The sequence below is a fragment of the Poecilia reticulata genome, linkage group LG8, assembly GCF_000633615.1.
Source record: "Poecilia reticulata strain Guanapo linkage group LG8, Guppy_female_1.0+MT, whole genome shotgun sequence".
Classification (NCBI taxonomy): domain Eukaryota; kingdom Metazoa; phylum Chordata; class Actinopteri; order Cyprinodontiformes; family Poeciliidae; genus Poecilia; species Poecilia reticulata.
This window is the reverse complement of record NC_024338.1, coordinates 21,791,945-21,807,469: the sequence shown is the minus strand read 5'-3', so window position 1 is coordinate 21,807,469 and position 15,525 is coordinate 21,791,945. Positions and strand designations below refer to the sequence as shown.

Genomic DNA, 15,525 nt, shown 5'->3' with positions numbered 1-15,525 from the left:
GAAGCAGCGACTTTAACCGCTTCAAAAACGAGGGAAAGAAATTTACATTCTTAATTCCTTGATTTTTGCAGATCCCCTCTTAAAAACTATCAGTTCGTAGTTGAATTTGGTTATTGAATATCCTCCCAAATTAGGAGAATCTTTATGGTCTATGGTTCTAACAGGCACAGGGGGGGGTTTTTGTGTTTGTTTTAACAGACCTGACCAGCATTGAATGGTGAAAGAGGTTGGGCTCAACTCCAGTTGTGACTTGACCGGTTATTCTGCTTCAAATGTTCCCTTTTTTCACAATAGTTGTTTTATTTTTATTTGCGTAAGGTCTGTCTTTCTTCACGTAGACACTCTTGGGAGGACAAGAAGACCAGTGATTGATTCAAAGTTATCACACACTTAGACAGTGGCCCCAGGGCGAAAAGGCGTTCTGGAGGAAGAGGAGATTGACTTTATGTATCTTTTTTTTTTTTTTTTTTTTTTAATGCATGAAGGAAGAGAGATCTGGCATGAGTAGAGTTAAATATTGAGGAGCGAGTGTCAATGAGTGGAGCCGGACAGAGGGGTGGGAGGATGACTCGTGAGTTTTTATTGGGGAGGGTTGACTTCACTCCAGGGGCTGACAAAACACGCGTGAAGCGCGCGGTCATGTTGCAGCGCAGGGTTTTCCACACGGCTCTTAAGCACTTTTTCACAGGGGCTCAAGAAACCAAACGAGCTCCGCCATGTGGGCTCCTCTGTGCGCTGACGTGGGGACAGAGGCTCGTCTTGCACAGGCACAAATCAAGTAAGTGAAGAGAGTTGTTTTTTTTTTTTTTTTTGTGGAAGATGAGAGGAGGTGACAAGTTGGAGTTATTTGTGCATTCCTTTTTGCATGTTCCCCCCCCCCCACACACACACACACACACACTTTATAAGTGGTGGTTATTTGTTATCTTTCATCCACTTCCTCTCCTAGTAACACTGCTTTTAAATTTGAATGGAAGACGCGAATCTCTGGACAGAGTTCACTCGAGTCAGAGACTTTAACCCAGAAGCGCAAAGTTTCCCCCCCCCCCAAAACCCAACGACAATATTTGACAACAAACCCGCCCGCCAGAAGAACGGGGTCATGAACCAGAGACGGGTTAGTGCAGGGGTGCCCAAAGTCTGTCCTCTTGGCCCGGCATTCTGCATGTTTTAGTTCTGTCCCTGGTGGTAATAACTATGATAGTAACAACCTTTTCAGCATGTATGTCAATGTTCTTCTTAGGCCTTCTAACGAGACATCATGTGATCCAGGTGCGTTAAACCAGGGAGAGAACTAAAACATGCAGGATGCGACCGACTTTGGGCACCACCGGGTTAGTGTGTTAAAGGTTCGTGGCTGTAATGTGGGTGACCGTGTGGCAACAGAAAATGCCCAGAAGTACGCGGATTCAGTAAGGATCTACACTTCTTTTTTTTTTTTTTTGTCGACGGTACAGCATCATCGCGTCGATTTGAACGTTTACGGATTCGAACTCGCAACCAATCCGCCAATACGTCATTGTTTGTGTCTTGCGTGACGCGGGACGGCGCGCAGCTTCTCAGCTGCTCTCGTGGCGGGTCTCGTGTGTTGTTAATGGATCGCATGCAGTCATTCATGCGCTCCTGGTGTTGTGGCCCCTGTCAGGAGTCGTGGAGAACAACTGAACTGGTTTAAAACAGGAGCTGACGTGTGTAAACGTTCGTGAGGAATGAACAGGTTACATGGTTTATTTAAGTGAAAATTGTATAGAAAATGTTGACTCCTGTGGGGAAAAAAAGAGTATTCGCACTCTTACATTATTATTTTTTTTTTTATAACTTGAAAGAATAATGACCTCCTGAGCTTAATTATGGGTTGTACCACCTTTAATAACAACAACTGCTGTCAGGTTGTGTAGTTGTGTTTGTAGAATTGTTAATTTTATTTATTTTTTGTTAATTTTGGAGTCATTCTGTTGTGGACTTTACTGGTGTGCTTATTGTGTGGCTTAAACAAGGAAAGGGATCAAAGTTGCTAAAGACTGACGATCACAATGCAGAACAATTCAAGGCCAAGCAATGAGATCTAGTTAGCATGCTGTTCGCTAGGGCAGGAAGACAACCACGTTTGCTTGTAGGGTTGCACTTGGAAATGTGTTATCTTGCTCCATGATGTTGAATTTGGATAATCAATAGTCATCTTCCCTGTCTAAAACTGCTGCTGATCCACCGTGACAGACGTTGTATATGAACTCCTACGTTCATCAGGTCTCCCAGATGTGAGGGAGCGGACTCTCATCGCCATAAAGCCAGACGGAGTCCAGCGTCGCCTTGTTGGACAGATCATCCATCGGTTCGAGCAGCGAGGTTTCAAATTGGTCGGGCTGAAGATGCTGCAGGTAAACAAGCTCTGTGTGTCGACTGTGTGAAGAAAACGGCCCCTTTCTAACTCCAGCTGTATTTGCTGTAAAGGCGTCTCAGGATGTCCTGTCCGAGCACTACTGTAACCTGAGGACCAAGCCGTTCTACAACAGTCTGGTGCGCTACATGACCTCTGGACCCCTTGTTATGATGGTGAGGGCTTCCCTTCTTCTCCGCCCGGCTTTGGGCTCCTTGCGGTTTTTACGTTGTGTTTGCTTTATCTCGCACTTGCTTATCAGTCCGCTGCAATGCATGAGTGGTGCGTTTATCTATGTTTAGGTATGGGAAGGGCACAACGTCGTTCAGACATCACGGACTATGGTGGGAAACACTAACCCGGCTGAGGCCCAGGCAGGAACCGTCAGAGGAGATTTCAGCATTCATGTCAGCAGGTAAACTCATTTCTTTTCATCTTGTCTTGTTCTTCAAAACCTTACAAAATAATTGCAGTCACAGGATTAATATGAGACAAACATTTGCCAGAGAAGGAGCCAAGATACCTAATGCTAGCTCTGAAGGAGCTGCAAAGATTCACAGCTCAGGTGAAACGCAACAGCTGTTTGTTGCGCATTCAACAAATCTGCGTTTCATGGGAGAGAGTGACAAGAAGAAAGACGTTTATCTCGTTTGTGCTACATGTTGAGATGCAGCTAGTGCTGAACTTTTTGGTGTAAATGTTAAGAGCTATTTGAGAATACCAACTCTGCTCGCCATACTGGACACAATATATTTCTATGGAAACACGGTGGTGGCGGAATGATGCCGCCGGGAAGCTTTACTTCAGCATACAGAGGGAGGCTGGTTGGTCTTGATGAGAATATGAATGGAATTAAATACCACATCATTCTGCATAAAATTTGAGACAGAGTCAGCTTTTCACATTCCAGTGGATCAGCAACACCTGGCATACACCTAGACCTGAAAACAAAATGGCTTAGATCAAAGCATAGTCATATTTTAGACCAGACCTAAATCCATCTGAGAATCTCTGCCAGGACTTGAAAAAGATGTTTAGATGTGTTCTAAACATCTACACTGGCAGAGCTTGATGTATTTTCTGTAAAAAGTCTCCATTCCTTGATTGAGAAGAATCTACAAATGACTTGAAGTTGTAATTGTGGCAACGTGGCTCCACAAAGTATTGACGAATATATAAATATCTCCTTTTAGATTTTTACTTGTGATGTTCCTTTACTATCAGAATTATGCACAACTTTAGTATGTCAAAGAAAATCCCAATAAAATATTTGTTTACGAGAAGAAAGAGTTAAAAATATTCAAGTCTCATGGATAGTTTTGCACTTCAATGTCCGTAAACTCCCACTATCAACTCACGTCGATAAATGTTATTTGCTCATTTAAAGGAACGTGGTCCATGCCAGTGACTCGGTGGAGGGGGCTCAAAAGGAGATCCAGCTGTGGTTTCAAACGAAAGACCTTTTGGACTGGGACTCCTGGGACCCGACCAGCACCGGCGATGTGTGAAGATGGCATCAATCGAAGGAAGTGAGGTTTGCTGCCTCTTTCCCTGCTGCTCAGTGGTCCGTCACTTTAGTGCGACCAAAGGCGATTGTAAAACATGAGCCGTATTCAGTGATCTCAGTGATTTACCTCAGAAGTGCACTCAAATGAAAATGTTGATGTTTTGTCAGATTTTAGTTTTTAATCCTTGTTTGAGCCGGTGCATATTTTATTAATTTGTAATCAACATGTTTCTGTTTAATGGTTAAGCTACTTAAAGGTTTAAGATGCAGAATATTGATTTAAGAGTACACAAAGTCCATTTATTATGATTGTGTTTTTTAAGAATGTTCTGTTTGAACCTTTTAGTGAAGAAACACTTTTTACACATACTTTCTAGACTGGCTTATTTTTGTCCCAAGGCAAAAATTTTGCATTTTAGCTAACTTTTTCTACATTTGGCAAGATTTGTTTTGAGGCCATCATTTGACCATGCACTGAAAGTATTAATAAAAGAGCAAAAATGGTTAAAGGTTTTTCAAAAATGTAACAAAACCAAAATAGTATTTAAGTAGATAATGACATATTTTCCTTAGAAGCAATAAACCCAAAAATATAAGCAGGTTAGTGTGGTCAAGGGCTCGTTTTTGGGGGGGGGTTTCAATCATACCTGCATTTTCTTTTCCACATTCTGATCACTGCAAAATAAAGCATGGAAAAATCCATCCATCCATCCATCCATCCATTTTCTTACACCCTTTTCCCTTGATGGGGTCAGGAGGGTTGCTGGTGCCTATGTCCAGCTAACCTTCCGGGCGAGAGGCGGGGGAGCATGGAGAAATGGCCATATTCAAAGCTGAGGACAAGATTAAAAACAATTTTTTCAAAATGATTTTTGCTGTGCAGGCAGGAGGAGTTTAAAAGTTGGATTCACACAATGATTGCTGATGAGCAACGCCGTCAATTGAACATTTTTCCCTCATCCTTTCCTTCATAGGACTGATTTTCATTGTTCACAATGTTACCTGCTAGCTTAAATCTTCCTGAAGACTCTCCCCAAGGAGAGCCCACACTTGGATATCGTTTTAATTTATGCTTTCGTTTACTTGTCGTTCTATGACCGCTCTGAAATAGGACACATCAATGGCACATTTGTAAAACGTTATGTGTTAAAATATCTAAAATGAGCAATAAATTTAGAAAGTAGAAACATCTTCATCCCTGTGAGGAAGGCAGATCAGGACAGGCTTGCAAAACCAACACAGGGTAATCTGAAAGGTCAGTTGTTGTTTACACGGTAAAATTTGACCTCTGGTGAAAGTTATTTGTCAAACTGGTGAAGCAACGTTATGTTCACATCATGTTGATTCACCTTCTGCTTGTGTACCTGGATGGGTGTGTTTTTTTGTTTTGTTTTGTTTTTTTTGCATGTGCTGACGTAAGAGGGGTCAGAGGGTCAAAAACGTTTCACAACTGATAGAAAAAGACTTGCTGAATTTAGTATTGAGAGATATAATGAGTTAGAGGATTTAAAATAAACATTACAAATGCATCTGTTGACCTCTGCTGGTGAGATGTGAATGTTCCAAATATGAATATTTCTGCAATAATTAATAGAGCAAATAATCACCTCACTGGTCTTGAATGCAACAGAAAATCAACACTAATGTTTTTTTTGTTGTTGTTTTGTTTTAATGTGATGTGTTTGTACATTTGGACTGAAACAACACGTGGCTGTACAAAGTGACATCATAAAAATGAATGTGAAATAAACATCAATGAATGCGAAAAGTGGACAACAGGTTTTCTGTTAATGGACAACTGTAATCATTTTACATGAATTTTGTCTCGTTTATTTTATTTACATTGTTGGTATCCACAGAATATCAACTAAGACGTGTGACTACAACAAAACAGAAACGATAAGAGAAGTTTATTTTGAGAACGTGTGAAATATAAACATCTTGCATGTCAGTGCGGCCTGTCGGGCTGCATCATTAATGCGTAGTTTATGTAACCTTCATGTGCAATAATACAAGGCCTGACTTTCTTCTAATGCTGTGTTCAGGATGCTTTTTGACACAATGAGCATAATGGCTAACAGCATCTTAAAAAAGACATAAAACTCTAAAACTAAATCTAAAACTCAAAATGAAAACAGAACAAAGTTAGCAGTTTTTTTTTTAAAAAAAAAGTAAAAAATTCTTGTCAGTGCAGATATTACTCTATAATTAATACATGTGTGTAATCTTTATGTTACTGTGTAGCTGATTTAAATAGCCTTCATGTACAACAGATTGGTCTCGAATCTCTAAGTTATTATTGATTTCTTCGTCAAATATCGTGACGTTTACCAATCCAGGTCAGTCATCAGGTTTCACTTCTCCACCACCGTCTCTAATTCAGAAATTTTGCGCACGTCCTGGTAAGAAGCAAACGATACGTCGGTTCAATAGAACAAAGTTACAATCACTTTTTTTTAAAGCAAAAGATGACATGTCCACCTCTTTTGCTGTTTCCTCAATAGAGATGGAAAGTTAAATCAGCTCAATTTCTAACGCAAACAATTATCATTGTTGCCTTCTTTTAAACCTGATTTAACAAAATGCACCATCAGAGTGAATACGTTGTATGATTTTTACTTTATTGTCCCTTAATTTTGCCTAAATGGAAATTTGTTGTTGGTTTTTCACAGAATTCAAGGAAAGTATTTTCTCCAACATTTTTATGTTATTTTGCTAATGGTTAAGTGATTCTCAGCTTTATGTGGATCAGGGTCTTTAAAACTACAACTGTAATACTGTAAAGTCCTTTTTTGTACAATGAAGCAATTTTTTACATAAGCAGATTCACAAAAAATACCACTGTTTATAGGTCAAAGGGACTCCAACTCTGTCACTATCTGCCTCACCTTATCGAGTGAACTCCAAACTTAAAGTTTTTAATGATATTTTCAGTATAAACATATTTACAATATATTCTATAAGCACTATTAGATAAAAAAAAATGTAAACGGAATCAGAGGTGATTACTTTCTTGTCCTTGCTCATTTTGAATGTAGGTCAGTTCAGTAACAATTTGGCAAAGTGACGCAAGTCTGTGCATCAGTCAAGGCCGAGCAAATAAACGCCTGTCGACAACAGAACCGGACCAGAACCGTGTGACAACAGAGACAAACAAACGCATCCAGAACAACAGCGTACAAACCTCGAGAAGGGACTTCTGTCCCAGCACCTGCAGGTAAATACGCTCTCCCTCCAGAGGACACACACTGCAGAGCTCCTCGTTCTTTAAGGAGAAGAGCTGAGCTCCGGTCAAAACTCCCAGGGTCTCCACAGTCCTAACAGAGGCATTGTGAAAGAAGAGGTTTAGTTTGTCGCCAGCTTAGTTTCAAATGGAAGTTAAATACAGATATTTACGAGAGTACGATTTTAAAAAAAAAGAAAGAGACGCTCAAGGGAAAGCAGTGAGTGGTTTAATCTGATTCCAAACATTTTTATACCACCTCAGAGAGATGCTAAATAAGGAGAGTTTGCACTACAGTCAATCATTCACCCACTGATGGTGGTGAGTCTTCCAGCAATGCGTGGAAGAACTATAGGAAGCACACCACCTCCTTCCCATGATGGTCACCAGCTTAGTCACACGCTGCTGAGGGATTGCATCCCATTTTTCAAACAGCAGTATTTGTAGCAATACAGATGTGTTTGTGACTCAAGCTGATCCTCAAAGTGATCAAATAAACCGACTTTCTAAATGGATAAGGCTGATTGCCAACAAAAAGAACATTGTTACCACATAACGTCATATGTCTAGTAAAATCAACACTCACCCCTGACTGAAGCCTTTCGCAGAGAGCCAGGACTTCACCGCAGAGCTTGGGGAGTGGTAGTTCAGGGGGATCGGGATGCCAGCTGAGGAGGAATCCTCCATCTCTTTAAGAGAGTTCCTTTTCTTAGCCAGCCGCTGCAGAAGCTCATTGTTCATAGCCATGACTGTTAGAAGAGGGGAAAAAGCAATGCTATTCAGACTTGGAATAGAGAGAGATTCTCTGAACTACAAAATCCTGAATGCTTTTTCTCTCATTTGTATAATTTAGGCCTCAAAATGTCAGGGAAATAAACAACTTTGAATTGGATCAGAAAGGAAAAAAAACCTGGTCCTAATTGTGTAGCCACATCAATACAAACCATACAAATTTAATTTAGCATAATTTGACTATGAGGTGGGATTGAGGAGGCTTCACCGGAACGTGATCTGCAGCTCTCACTGGAGCGGTTCACAGCCAAGAGTGAAGCGGCCGGAATGAGGCTCAGTGCCTCCAAATCCGAGGCCATGGTCTTGAGCTGGTAAAGGGTAGCGTGTCTTCTCTGGGTCAGGGGGGTCGTCCTGCCTCAAGTGGAGGAGTTTAAGTATCTGGGGATCTTGTTCACGAATGAGGGAAGAAGGGAGCGGGAGATCGACAGGCGGATTGGGGCAGCGTCTGCCTTGAAGCGGGCGTTGTACCGGTCCGTCATGGTGAAGAGAGAGCTGAGCCAAAAAGCGAAGCTCTTGATTTACCGGTCGATCTACATTCCCACCCTCATCTATGGTCTTTCGGTCATGACTGAAAGAACGAGATCACGGATACAAGCGGCCGAAATGGGTTTCCTCCGCAGGGTGGCTGGGCTCTCCCTTAGAGATAGGGTGAGAAGCTCGGTCATCCGGGAGGGACTCAGAGTAGAGTCGCTGCTCCTCCACGTCGAGAGGAGCCAGTTGAGGTGGCTCGGGCATCTGGTCAGGATGCCTCCTGGACGCCTCCCTGGTGAGGTGTTCCGGGCACGTCCCACCGGGAGGAGGCCTCGGGGAAGACCCAGGACACCCTGGAGGGACTAGGTCTCTCGGCTGGCCTGGGAACGCCTTGGGATTCCCCCGGAGGAGCTGGAAGAAGTGGCTGGGGAGAGGGAAGTCTGGGCCTCCCTTCTGAAGCTGCTGCCCCCGCGACCCGACCCCGGATAAGCGGAAGAAAATGGATGGATGACTATGAGGTGAATGAAAAAGGCTGTTGCAACATAAATGAGTGTTTCTTAAAATCCTCAAAAATATAAAACATTAATTTGTGGTTACAAGGTTTAAAAGACGTGGTAAAGTTTAGGTGACGTAGATCGGAATCATGAAATTCCCATTAATTAAATTCAGATAAACGTAATTAATCCCAAAAGGAAATTAAATATTTCTATTTTTATGTGTCATGTCCTGCAGTGTAGTAATCAGAGTTGTTGTCTGAGTGCCCAGGAGACGCCCTGCAGGTCTACTTTCACGAGTGGAGCGTTACTGATTTCGCTGTAGTTCTTTAGATTTATTCCAAGTGCAATGGATAAGAAGAAGGAACAGAAAGGGAAAAAGAAAGGAGGAGAGGTGAGGTAAAAAGTTACTAGTGAAAGAAGGAGATAAGGATAGAGAGGAAAAAGCATGAAGAAAAAACACAATAGAAGTCTGAAATCAAATCGTGTGCAAACTCTCCAGGTTTCTTAAAGATTTACATTCCAGACATAAATATGTCATTTATGTTTTTTACACTGATTTCAGTTTTCATATTTAAATTCCTGCGTTTGAGGGTTCTGTGTACGATGAGCATAAATATTAAAACGTTGCTAATGACGTGTAGACACCTAATTATTTTAGGACATAGCTGCATGTTTAAAACAAAGGAACAGAGAGGAAGCAAACAAGATCTGTTCTTTTTTTTTGTCATTACTTCATTAGTGCCGCATTGCATGGAGCGCCGTGTTACCTCGGCCGCCATCTTCTCTTGTCATGTTCGATGGCAGAATCATGCTCTGATGTCGCTCTGCTCGGTTGGTCGAGGTCGGCCTGAACCCGTCGCTGCTCGATGGGGCGTACGAGAAACATCGAGGGGCGGGAGCTGTTCTCTGTTGAGAACAAAGCGGGACTTAGTCAACACAGAGGCCCGCAGAGTATTTTCAGAAACACAACGAATGCCGTGTCCGTACCTTTGACTCTGTTCGAAGCACCGGATGGATTCTCTCCATGTTCAGTGCAGACAGAGGCTCCAGGATGTTACACGGAACAAGTCCTATCTCGTCATAGCTATTCCGGCACTTCCAAAAGCGGTCCGATGATAATTCAAGGACCTAAAGAAAGATAAGTTAAATCAGTTTCTGCCTTTACAGGTCAGTCCATGAATACTGAGATCACTGGTGGGTTTGCGCTGTACCTCTAGTGCTTCCCCATGTAGTACAGAGAGTTCATCGTTGTTTCTGGCCACAAAGTCGTAATTACAGTGATATATTCTCTTTCCATTTGGTGGGATCCCATTTTTATTTCTGAAATTACATTCAGAAATTTCGCAGCTCATAAAATAACATTGTCCAAGTGAAGTATGATTTCCTTGCATTCGTTTGCTTTTATTTGTCCTTCCTTCACACCAATCTGAATCCAAACCTCCCAAATTCAGGTCAATAAAGTTCACCTGAATTTGGAAGGACTATGTGCTGCTCATGCTGCAGCTTTAAAAGCATTATATCTTTCTTTCACTGTTGAAGAAAAGCCCTAGAAACATCTTTAGCCAAAAAGAGGACCAGGAGTAAAATAAAATACAAATAAAAATCACTGACTTATTCATAACTCATGATGGCAAACTTCAGGTTGAAATCATTTTCTAGAATGCCAGAAAAGCGGTTTGTAAAATAACGACTACACAATCATCTTCTTATGCTGCTAAAAGTTTGATGAAAGCCCTAATGGTGTCTCCTTCACCACTATGGTAAGGCTGGACCTGATGGTTATGGTGCAGAAACCTCCCATGTGTACTACTAAGAGAAATAACAGAGATTGTGAGTATTCAGATACTTGAGGCAGAAACATTAAGGTGGCTGGAAAAAAAACGGCAAACAAAAATGAGGATTCCAAAATTTGCTGCGATCCGGTGACATTTGAAGGAGCAGGAGGTGCTGGATGCCACGGGGGAGAACTCAATGAAGTTTCATAATATTCTGACTGCATGTCCTTAACAATTATATTAAATTTTATGCAATAAATTAAAAATATGCCTTTCAATGAGACCTCATTGTTCACAATAAATCTACCTTTTAAAAATAGCTAAATTTAAGTGGGTGTTGAGCATACTTTTCATTAATTCCTCATTTCTGCATTAAAAATTTGTTTTTATTGATCTAATGTAATGTTCTACTCCTAAATGTCACATTTTCATTAGCTACAAACTGAAAAAAAATCATCAGAATTAACAGAAATAAATACCACACACACACACATAGCAAATATATTTATAGTGACTAAACCCTTACGCTTTTTCGGTCCCTTCCCCGTAGTTCTTGGACCCAGGCTGGACATGTTCCTGTTGACTTTGCTTCCGCACGCTTTCATTAAAAGCGTCCTCTTTGTGCTGCAACTGGATGGGATCTTCCAGCAGCCGACCAGCTGAGTCGCTGGCCTGAGGCTGCCACCCATCCAGAAAGACAGGCGAATAGGGAGGAGCAGAAACGGTCTGCTGCGAACTGAGGATGGGAGAGAGAGCGGTTCTTGTTAGAACAGAGGCGCCGTAAGCGGAAGCAGAGGTTGGTGCAGAGAGAAGGACACAGACGCGTCTGAGGTCCAGTTGGGTCCCAGTGATTCCCACAGCTCCTTTTCCTCTCCAGTCAGGTGCTCTCGGAGCAGAGAAACGGCTCCTCTGGTCATGCATGGACTCTTCACGGATGCAGCTAATGTCTCAGTGGTCTTCACCATCTGTAAAGCAGACAGTGGGTGCCACTCAAGTTAGATAAAAAAAAACAAACAAGGGAAACACTAAATCAAACTAAGTGTCATAAAGTCGCTCCTACCAAGTTCAGAGGTAAAAAGATGTGGTGGAGCAGATCTGGTGCGTCTGGTTGTGAGATGGACGACTTCAAGCGATCCTAGATCAAACGAGAAATAGTTTTATGCATAGTAACATAACATGCTTTTTAATAACTTCCACAAATTTCGCGTGGATGCTTACCAGTAAACAGAAGGAGTACTTGATTTTCTGAAAGATGTCCACAAATTCCTGCTCAGACGGAGGAGTCGCTTTCTTGGTCAGCAAGTCTCCTGCAAGACAAGAGAGAGCAATCATARCAACAGCCRTAGCTGCAGAGCAGAGCATGCACTTAACCACGGACACAGAGCCGTTACTGTTTGAAAACTATTGCAAACATGGGTAGGTGTTTAAATATTGTGACTCATCTGACAGGAGTGTAATTGCCTGTGTAAGAAAAAACAGGTATGCTTTATTTCCGAGTGACGTACTCACTACGAAGTCCTACACAGAAAGAAAATGTGAATTTAAAACAATATTTAAACACTCACACCCTCAAATTAAATGAGGCTTCTTAATTATGTAATTTGAACCTTCACACAGTAAAAATAATAACATTTGATGTTGAATTAGTTTAGTTTGCTAAAAGACCACAGAAAAAAAATGCATGGAGGTTGCATTTCACAGTGTTTTACATTTTAAATGATACTGTAAATTTTACAGTCAGTAAATAATTTTTGTTTACAGTTCATCTTTATAAAAAGCTTATTTTTAATCGCTGTGAATATGTGTGTGGTTAAAACATTTCCGAAGACACATAACCCTTTTTATCCTCACATAAAATTTTAAGTAAAGAAAAAAAAAAGTCCAATAAATTCACCTATTGCTAATGAACGTTATGTTGACATCAAGTCGCCATAACAACAATGTTAGGATCTACCTGTTCTGATTTAGGCAATTTCTCTCTTTTTTTTTTACGACATATTTTACTATGCACTGAAATTAGATTTAGTAAACAATGGATAACGATTTGGTGTGACAGTAGGTGTGTACAAAGTTGCATAAGATGAGAACAAAACCAAAGTAACATAAGCTGAGTGATTAATCAAGTAGGAAGAGCAACATTACAGGTTGACCATCCCAAGTCAATAAGCTCCTCTCTAAGATTGGTTTGTCCTGCCCTGAAGACAAAAGGCGTGGTGTTTCAGCAAATACAAGAATTTTCTGAATAACTTAGGAGTTTTTTCAGCAATTTGTCCACTGGCTTGTTTTAGTGAATGCCAAAAAGGTTGTTCTTTGCCTTTTTCCGCTCTAAACACTTAGAACTAAGGCTATGACCAGTCAGTGAAGTAGATTATTTCACAAAAACCGAGTCTCGGATCAGTTTTTTTAGTTTCCCAGCTTTGTGGCCAACAGAGTTTAATTTGCATGTAAAAGCTTGTACCTTGTTTGTCATTTTTGGTGCTTTTCTTGCCACTCCTTTTGGTCCTTTGGTTGAGAATGCTCCGGGCCTCCGCGGTTTGTTGCAGGCGAGTCATGAACCTCTCGATGTCATCAAAGCAGTGATTCAAGATTTCCTTTGAAATATTAAACAGATGTTGTTGCTAAGTAACCAATTGCTACACAAGATGTGTAAAATAACAACTTAAATGTCAAAAAAATATTTTTAGATAAATGCCGCTATTCTCAGGATCTTTGAAGATGATATTACCTAATTACCTATAAACAAAAAAGAACATCTAGCATGTCATGAAATGTATCTTTAATTCTGCACTTCTTTTCACTTTTGGTCAATATTAATGATACATCTTCTTACTGTCTTCTTGATTTATCAGATTTAATTTGCAGATACGATAACAAGGGGAATTACTGACTTTACCAAGTATCCAAATTTTTCAGACTTACAACTTCTCTTTCTGCAGTCATCAGCTTTTTGTGGCTTGACTTCCCGCTTGTGCCGTTCTCTGTGCCGAAACAAAACAGCCACATTTACGCAAAAAAAACAAAACAAAACTGATACACTTTACAGATGCACTCGGCTCAGACGTTCAACTCAACCCATGTAGCCGAAAGACATGGTGCAAATTGTCAGCGTGGCCATAAATACCTCTCTCAGCGTCCGTGATGATGGGCAGCCCATTGGGACGATGTTGCTGAAGTGGAGTCAGCACTTTGACCCCAGAAGGCTTCCTTGGAATCACTTGAGGAGGTGACGTCGACATTTCTTTGACGCAGACGCGAGCAAAGTAAAGTAAGTTTCCAGTACAAATTAGCAAAACTGAATGGCAACATTAGCTGGTTCCTCCTGTAAAGCTTTGCAATAAGCCTAAATGCAAATATCCTTTAATAGCAGGAGCCTGAAAATGTTTAAGGATTTGAACCTCGTAATAACAGATTTGGTTGTAGATTAAGTCGAGAGATAAAAAATGAGGTATCGTGTTAGAGAATATTTGTTCTTTACAGAAATCCAGTGGTGCCAATAATTTTGCCAACATTTAGTCAGATTAATGACGTAGTGTTAAAGATTTTTTTTAGTTTGGGAATGTTCACACATTTTATACATTGCAACCCTGTGTAATTAAGTAAAAAATTATTGAACTAGTTCACCGGTTTGCACATTTTAGAGGATTTGTGAGCCGCCTTGTCTTACCATCTGTTTTCAGAAAAGGACTTTCAGAACCGTCAGATCCCTCAAAAACCTTTTTTGTGGAAGAATTTTTGATTACAAATCTCTAAGTTAGTGTGAGTAGAGCCTGATTTAGGTTAAGATAAACCTTTCAAAAAAGTCAAGCCATCAGGTGGTAATGCTGCATCCGTTTCCAAAAAAGGGGGTTAACACAAGATGAGATGTTGTAATCTATAGATAAATCCTCCACATTATGAACATTTGGGTGCTTTAAAACACTTAAAGTGTACCATTAAGTCAGGGTTAGCATAATTTGTGGAAGCCTTTAATGTCAATTTTGACACGTTTTCACGAAGGTGATTTTGTTTGAAATATTTTTTTAAATGGGATAAATAACTTGAATATTGTCTAGCTGACCTCCTTATCTTAGGTTACTGCCTAACAAAGAAGTTTTGTTTGGAAAGTTTTCTCCTGGGTGTCATTCTCAGAAAAATGACAGATAAGTAAATTCAGGAAAAACCACCATGACCAGTAGGCATGCAGGTGACACAACCATGAGAATATAAAGAGAAACTGCTACTCATTGAATAAAAAAGACAAGTGTGGTTTCAGGGTATCACTTTGGCTTTCGTCATCTTTCTTTCCCCCTACGCTGTTATTTTTCATGGAATAAAGAAATTATTCTTATGTCACAAGCTGGCGTTTTGATTTCCAAGAAGATCTGTAATCTGTTACTGGTAAAAACAGATGGTGATCGACAGGTGCACCTCCGTATTCATTTCTCATTCCCTTCACCATTTTCTCCCCTCATCTAAAAGAAAAAAGAACGAAATTTAGGTCAAATCAAGATTCATCACTGTACCTTTTGGCGAGATGTGAGCTTGCAAGTCCAAGTGGCAGACACCACTCCTCCAGCTGAGCTGTATGAGCACAGAGTTTTGGTTGTTTACAAGAGGACGTCCTACCTTCTTGAGATGTGTCAGAACAAGTAAAACAAGCTTTTCTTCTGCTGTGTCTCTCTGTTGCTCTCCCTTGATTATCCAAATACACACACACACACACACACACACACACACACACACACACACAAAAAAACAGTTAACCAAGGAGTATTTTCTATGTGAATACAGTTATAAACATATCCAATGCTGTGTAATTGGCAGCGTCTTCCTCCTTTTGACAGGTATTTGTGTCACCTGCCTGTGGCTTGTGCCACAAGGTCAGCCAAAAGTGCAACAAATAC

The 15,525-nt window shown here is 40.8% G+C and overlaps 2 protein-coding genes across 3 annotated transcripts; one reads left to right on the top strand and one right to left on the bottom strand.

The window, feature by feature from the left end:
* The first annotated feature begins 558 nt into the window (after positions 1–558).
* Positions 559–4,582, top strand: nme4 (NME/NM23 nucleoside diphosphate kinase 4). 2 transcript variants are annotated; one of them, XM_008416678.2, is made up of 5 exons: positions 559–778; positions 2,248–2,378; positions 2,452–2,553; positions 2,680–2,792; positions 3,765–4,582. In XM_008416678.2, exons 1-5 carry the CDS (start codon positions 565–567, stop codon positions 3,883–3,885), a joined length of 681 nt encoding a protein of 226 aa, XP_008414900.2. In that variant the 5' UTR covers positions 559–564; the 3' UTR covers positions 3,886–4,582. The 2 variants fall into 2 exon arrangements, with proteins under 2 accessions (XP_008414900.2, XP_017161544.1); XM_017306055.1 differs by lacking the exon at positions 559–778 and adding an exon at positions 1,375–1,399.
* Positions 4,583–5,698: 1,116 nt separating this feature from the next.
* LOC103469154 (epidermal growth factor receptor kinase substrate 8-like protein 1) lies at positions 5,699–15,279 on the bottom strand. Its single transcript, XM_008416676.2, has 14 exons — positions 15,145–15,279; positions 13,764–13,880; positions 13,562–13,620; positions 13,101–13,233; positions 11,861–11,949; positions 11,703–11,777; positions 11,465–11,607; positions 11,169–11,378; positions 10,079–10,187; positions 9,855–9,995; positions 9,635–9,773; positions 7,694–7,856; positions 7,069–7,201; positions 5,699–6,283 (listed from the first exon to the last, which is right to left on the bottom strand). Exons 2-14 carry the CDS (start codon positions 13,876–13,878, stop codon positions 6,239–6,241), a joined length of 1,554 nt encoding a protein of 517 aa, XP_008414898.1. The 5' UTR covers positions 13,879–13,880; positions 15,145–15,279; the 3' UTR covers positions 5,699–6,238.
* Positions 15,280–15,525: the final 246 nt, after the last annotated feature.